This window comes from Beta vulgaris, chromosome 8 (genome assembly GCF_026745355.1).
Source record: "Beta vulgaris subsp. vulgaris cultivar EL10 chromosome 8, EL10.2, whole genome shotgun sequence".
Classification (NCBI taxonomy): domain Eukaryota; kingdom Viridiplantae; phylum Streptophyta; class Magnoliopsida; order Caryophyllales; family Amaranthaceae; genus Beta; species Beta vulgaris.
The window spans coordinates 47,124,665-47,131,525 of record NC_079209.1 but is presented as its reverse complement, the minus strand read 5'-3'; the positions used below and the strand labels follow the sequence as shown (position 1 = coordinate 47,131,525).

Below are 6,861 nucleotides of genomic sequence, written 5' to 3'. Positions count from 1 at the left end.
GGTTAGATTAAGATTTTATTTTTTTAAAATCAAAGTATTATAATTAATTGAATAAAAGTGTACTGGATCTATTATGGATTTAAATTTGGAGCAACAGGACATTATATTCAATATAAGTGTTCCTTTCTTGTAGAACCTTTTTTTTCCCAATTTCATTCAATTTATATGAATATGATCCTGTGTTTTGTACAATCTTTATGAAACAGATCATATAATTTCTTACAAATTGTATGAAATCAGTTCATCTAATTCCTGCATATTGAACGAAATAGATGTATTGATTTCGTGTGATGCACATGAAAGGCTAAAGAACTTTTCAACAAGAAGAAAAGCTTTTTACAAAGTCCAAAGACATGATTTTGAAGGTTAGGTAAATTTGTTGCGCTGACATCTAAGGTTCAATAACAATCTATATTTGTTAAAATCACTTTACACTTTCAAAACCAAACAAATGTTTGAGAGATCGACAGTTCGACACCATTGTGTTGTATATCAAATGTAAGCTTTATCTAACCTAATATATTGGAAGTCCATCTATAGATGTTTTGGAAGGCATAACCGCATAACACATGTGCTTTGGAGTTCTGACGAAATGATTATCGTGATTGTATGTAATGCTTACTGTCAATTGATTCAAGAGGGAGAAAGGAGGGAGAAAGAGAAGGGAGAAGAAAATGGGGTATGACGTAAGAGGGGTGTTTTGGGTATTTAGATGAGTTGTATATAGTAAATGAAGGTTGCATTTAGCAACCATGAAAAAAAATGAGTTGGTGAGAGTTTTAGTGGGATGTGAGGTGTAAGAAGGAGGAAAGGAGAGAGAAAAAAAAACTCCAAAACCAAGTAAGACCAACCCATCCCATTGTAGATGCTCTAAGTCCCCAAACAGAATCGAGTAGGAATCGGATTTATGTCCATGTTAAAAAACTTGGAAACCATAAAATTTCAAGGGTTTTTAATTTTCACCTTCGAAACACCCCTAAACACCAAATTCGTACATAAAATCTTCAATCATCCCCAAAAATCTTCCATTCTCGCCGAATTTTCAATTACAAATCGATTCAATATCTTCAGGAGCAACAATGGCGGTGGAAGAGGAACCCAAAGGCGAAGCATTGAAGGAACTGGAGTATCTTTCACTCGTTTCCAAGGTATGTTCCGAACTCGAAACTCATGTCGGATTTGGTGATAAAGTAGTGGCCGAATTCATCACCGACCTCGGCCATAAGTGCGAGACAGTCGATGAATTCGACGTTCAGTTGAAGAAAAACGGTGCAGAAATGCCTGATTATTTTGTTAGAACGTTATTAACGATTATTCATGCGATTTTACCTCCAAAACCTAAGAATGAGGGTGGTGATGGGAATGATAAACCTAAGTTTTCTAGTTTGTCTATTGCTGATGGTAAAAATAGGGTTAAGCAGTTGGAGAGAGAGATTGAGTTGGAGGCGGAGGAGCGCCGGAGGAAGGATGGGAAGGATGGGAAGGATGATGATGTGAGGAGTCGGGATCGCCGTGGGAAGGAGAAAGATAGTGATAGGGATAGGGATAGAGAGAGGGGTAGGGAGAGAGACCGAGACAGGGATAGGGATAGGGATAGAGACAGGGGTAGGGACAGAGACAGGGATAGGAGAGGAAGACATGACAAATCTGAGAGGTATAGGGAGAGAGATGACGAACAATATGATGATCGACGAGAAAAGGTAGGGGATGTGGAGGGAAGACACGGAAGGGATAGGCACGAGGAAAGGGATTATGGAGTGGATACGGAAGATAGGAGAGGTGGTGGTGATAACAATCAGAGGAATGGGAGGAGACAGGAGTCTGATGAACCTGAGTTGTATAATGTTTATAAGGGCAAAGTTTCAAGAGTTATGGACTCGGGTTGTTTCGTTCAATTGCAAGATTTTAGGGGTAAGGAGGGGTTGGTTCATGTTTCACAGATGGCAACTAGGCGTATTCCGAATGCTAAAGAAGTTGTGAAGAGGGGCCAGGAAGTTTATGTGAAGGTGATATCAGTTTCAGGTCAGAAGTTGAGTTTTGCAATGAAGGATGTGGATCAGGATACTGGGAAGGATTTGCTCCCACTGAAGAAGACCTCACAGGATGATACTTTAAGAGCTAATCCTAGTGGTGTTACTGTGGGAAACACTAGGATAGGTCTTTCTGGGATTCAGATAGTGGAGGAGATTGAGTCTGGCTCGTCACGGCGTCCACTTAAGCGTATGAGTTCACCAGAGAAGTGGGAAACAAAGCAGCTGATTGCGTCTGGGGTTCTGAGTGTGAAGGAGTTTCCAAGCTTTGACGAAGAAGGTGATGGGATGCTTTACCAAGAAGAAGGTGCTGAGGAAGAGCTTGAGATAGAGCTGAATGAAGATGAACCTGCCTTTCTACAGGGGCAGACTCGATACTCTGCTGACATGTCCCCTGTTAAGATCTTTAAGAACCCAGAAGGTTCCTTGAGTCGTGCAGCTGCTCTCCAGTCTGCTCTCATAAAGGAAAGGCGAGAAGTTCGTGAGCAACAACAGAGGACAATGCTTGATTCAATTCCAAAGGATCTTAATCGTCCTTGGGAAGATCCAATGCCAGAGACTGGGGAGAGACATCTTGCACAGGAGTTGAGAGGTGTTGGCTTATCAGCATATGATATGCCAGAATGGAAGAAGGAAGCTTATGGCAAGGCTCTGACTTTTGGTCAGAAATCGAAGCTGTCCATTCAGGAGCAAAGGAAGAGTTTACCCATCTACAAATTGAAGAAAGAACTGATCCAGGCTGTGCGTGATAATCAGGTTCTGGTCGTGATTGGTGAGACTGGATCTGGAAAAACAACTCAAGTAACTCAGTATCTTGCAGAGGCAGGTTACACCACAAATGGTAAAATTGGGTGTACCCAGCCCCGTAGAGTGGCTGCAATGTCCGTAGCCAAGAGGGTTGCGGAGGAATTCGGTTGTCGATTAGGGGAAGAAGTTGGATATGCTATCCGTTTCGAGGATTGCACTGGTCCTGACACGGTGATTAAGTACATGACAGATGGTATGCTTCTTAGGGAGATCCTGATCGATGAAAATCTGAGTCAGTATTCAGTTGTAATGCTTGATGAAGCTCATGAGAGAACAATATATACAGATGTCCTCTTTGGATTGCTAAAACAGCTTATTAGACGGAGACCTGATCTTCGTTTGATTGTGACCTCTGCTACGCTGGATGCCGAAAAATTTTCGGGTTATTTTTTTAACTGTAATATCTTCACAATTCCTGGCAGAACTTATCCTGTGGAAATTTTGTATACCAAGCAACCTGAGAGTGATTACTTAGATGCTGCTTTAATCACAGTGCTACAGATTCACTTGACAGAACCTGAAGGTGACGTTCTCCTTTTCCTGACTGGACAGGAGGAAATTGATTTTGCATGCCAGTGTCTATATGAGAGGATGAAGGTTCTTGGAAAAAATGTTCCTGAATTGATAATTCTTCCAGTTTATAGTGCCCTTCCTAGTGAAATGCAATCTAGGATTTTTGATCCTGCCCCTCCTGGAAAGAGAAAAGTGGTTGTGGCTACAAATATTGCTGAAGCTTCGTTGACCATTGATGGGATATTTTATGTGGTTGATCCGGGATTTGCAAAGCAGAATGTATACAATCCAAAACAGGGTCTTGATTCTCTAGTTATAACCCCGATTTCGCAAGCCTCAGCCAAGCAACGAGCAGGACGTGCTGGGCGTACTGGGCCAGGGAAATGCTATCGTCTTTATACTGAGAGTGCATACCGGAATGAAATGTCTCCCACTTCAATTCCAGAGATTCAGAGAATTAATCTTGGGATGACTACATTGACTATGAAAGCTATGGGAATTAATGATCTGCTATCCTTCGATTTTATGGATCCTCCTTCTCCTCAAGCACTTATATCTGCTATGGAGCAATTGTATAGTTTGGGAGCTTTGGATGAGGAGGGCCTTTTGACCAAATTGGGTCGGAAGATGGCAGAGTTTCCCATGGAGCCACCATTGTCTAAGATGCTTTTGGCCAGTGTGGACCTTGGGTGCAGTGATGAGATTCTGACCATAATTGCGATGATTACAACGGGCAATATATTCTACAGACCTAGGGAGAAACAAGCACAAGCAGATCAAAAGAGGGCCAAATTTTTCCAGCCTGAGGGTGATCATTTAACACTGCTTGCTGTTTATGAGGCTTGGAAAGCAAAGAATTTTTCCGGACCATGGTGCTTTGAAAACTTCATTCAGTCTCGATCTTTACGAAGGGCACAAGATGTCAGGAAACAACTACTCAGTATCATGGACAAGTATGTCATGCAACTTTTCTATTTTCTGCTTTCCCAACTCTCTATATGCATGTTTATGCACACTCAATTAGACAATGTAGGTTTTATTAGGATATATTGTGTCATAGTATGTCTTATGACAATCATTTTTGCATGTTTGTGATTTACTGTAGTTGTATATTTCTGTAGCCGCAAGAGACATATGAAGCTATTGTTGAGTTATTGCAATATTGGTATATAGGGGGTCATTTTCTGTGTTACTTTTGTTCCATCCTTTCTCCAAGTGATGTTGTCCCCATATCCAAAAGGAAGTTTGCTTTAAGGTGTACAATGTCTTTCTCATGTAACCCAAGTTCATTCACTGGTCAGACATTACAAGTCTAAGTCCAAACAATGTATATACGAGAAAGAACTGGCCCAGTATAATCGCATTGCAATTACTGATCTTACTGGAATTGTTATGCTCTCTTTAATAAAAGAATACTCTACCTGTCTGGTTTTTCATCCTTTCTAATTCTTTGCTGATAAGTGATGATGACTCTATGCTTAAAATTTCATCTGGAATTCAATGAGGTGTCTTCTACTCATTTTTAATTCGTAACAAATTACTCCTTTCATATTTGAGATTCACGAGTATTCATATTCAAACAGAGTGCTGCGAGAAGTCCTAAACTTTTTAGTGCGAATCTTGAAGTTTATTCTTCATTCTATCAAATCATATTTGATCATCGACATACATAGTGTGTGCGAGACCTGGGAGTTTCTATATTGAGTTCATATAGACTTCTTGGAAATTGGAATTGTCTTAGATGGATTCTCTCTTGATCTGCTATATCTGCTTGTTCCATATTGAATTTGATGTGTTCTGTTAGGTTCAATCTGCAATTAGAGTTTATAGGTACACGACTGCTAATGAGTGTGAGACCTGAGCTATTGGTGGTCTTGAAAGACCTTTGTGTGACTGCATCTATTCTATTTTTTACTATGGGACCTTATCCTGTTGCGTGATTTTTGAGTTGAAATTTGAAATCCTTCCTATTTGTTGGATGATATTTGTTCTGTCCAAAAAGGTTGAATATGAATCAGTAGGAACTGTTCAAACTGTAGAAGAACCTCTTGGATTCGGAAAAGAGTTGTACCACTCTTCTTAATGGAGTGATAAATCGATAACAGTGAATATTCTAATTGACTTTTTACCTGAATTTTCGTTCTGTTGTATATATAAAATAACATTTATAGTTGCTATCAAGTATTGGTAACTAGTCAGCAAATGTAATGGAAATTATGAACATTGAATTCGGTTCGTTTTATCCAAAGAGAGATTCATATTACTGGATCAAATGTCCTTGTTTTGATGTTTAATTGCTCCGATGTAGTTTTTCTTCTTGTGTGTAATTTTATATTTCCTCTCTTCATGAATCATGGTACTCATGTATTTCTGCTACTGGGGTTTAAGCTATACATAAACTGTGATTCCCGCATTTGCAAGCTTATATGTGGATTTGGTGCTACTGATAAATTTCTATACTTTTAAGACCAAATAAATTTGGCTTGTGTTACTATATCAATTTTAATTTCTCTTTTTAGGTATAAATTGGATGTCGTGAGTGCTGGGAAGAACTTTACCAAAATAAGAAAAGCAATGGCTGCTGGTTTCTTCTTTCATGCAGCCAGGAAAGATCCACAGGAGGGTTACAGAACCCTGGTTGAGAATCAGCCTGTTTACATCCACCCTAGCAGTGCATTATTTCAGAGACAACCAGATTGGGTCATCTACCACGAACTAGTTATGACTACAAAAGAGTATATGAGGGAGGTGACAGTAGTAGATCCAAAGTGGCTTGTGGAATTGGCTCCTAGATTTTTCAAAGTGGCAGATCCCACAAAAATGAGCAAGCGGAAGCGTCAAGAACGCATTGAGCCTCTTTATGATAGATATCACGAGCCTAACTCTTGGCGTTTGAGTAAAAGGCGTGCTTAGTATTCTCTTCGTTTTCATGTCAGGTCTTCTCAATATGCCCTTTGGATTGCTATTAGTTTTTCGATGTAATCCCAAAATTCTAATTTACCTATTTACTATAAATGCATATCGCTCTTTGTAAATTAAGGAATTACCTTTTTACTATTGAAATCAGAAGTTTTGTCTCGTAATGTTGCCATAATTTTTTCTCCTTGTCTTATTTGATAATAATTTTTGTGCTTTATTTTGGTGTCTGTGTTTATCTTATTGTTTCTGTACCCTTTCTAAGATGGTGTGGGTGCATTGCTTCGTTATATCATCTTGTTGGCCCCTAGTTTTCTTGTGATCTCGTACATTATTGTGATTTTTCTTGGAGAATTCTTGGAGTTTGGGGCTTTATGTGTAATTTTATAACTTGTGATGCAGAATCAGTTATAGGACTTAAGGCTTGTAGTAGTTTGTCATTTCGGATTTCTGGTAGCGCAGCAGTTGACTTCATGAGATGCACATTTATTCATTCTACCGAATCAAAGGATTGTCTACTTTTGGATTGTCTGCTAAACTGCTATTTCATGTGCATTTGTATTCTAATTTGCTGTTGGAAACTGCTTGAGTGGAT

The 6,861-nt window shown here is 39.3% G+C and overlaps 1 protein-coding gene across 1 annotated transcript; it reads left to right on the top strand.

Moving 5' to 3' along the window:
• The first annotated feature begins 913 nt into the window (after positions 1-913).
• LOC104909035 (probable pre-mRNA-splicing factor ATP-dependent RNA helicase DEAH5) lies at positions 914-6,444 on the top strand. Its single transcript, XM_010698212.4, has 2 exons — positions 914-4,303; positions 5,870-6,444. Exons 1-2 carry the CDS (start codon positions 1,080-1,082, stop codon positions 6,261-6,263), a joined length of 3,618 nt encoding a protein of 1,205 aa, XP_010696514.1. The 5' UTR covers positions 914-1,079; the 3' UTR covers positions 6,264-6,444.
• Positions 6,445-6,861: the final 417 nt, after the last annotated feature.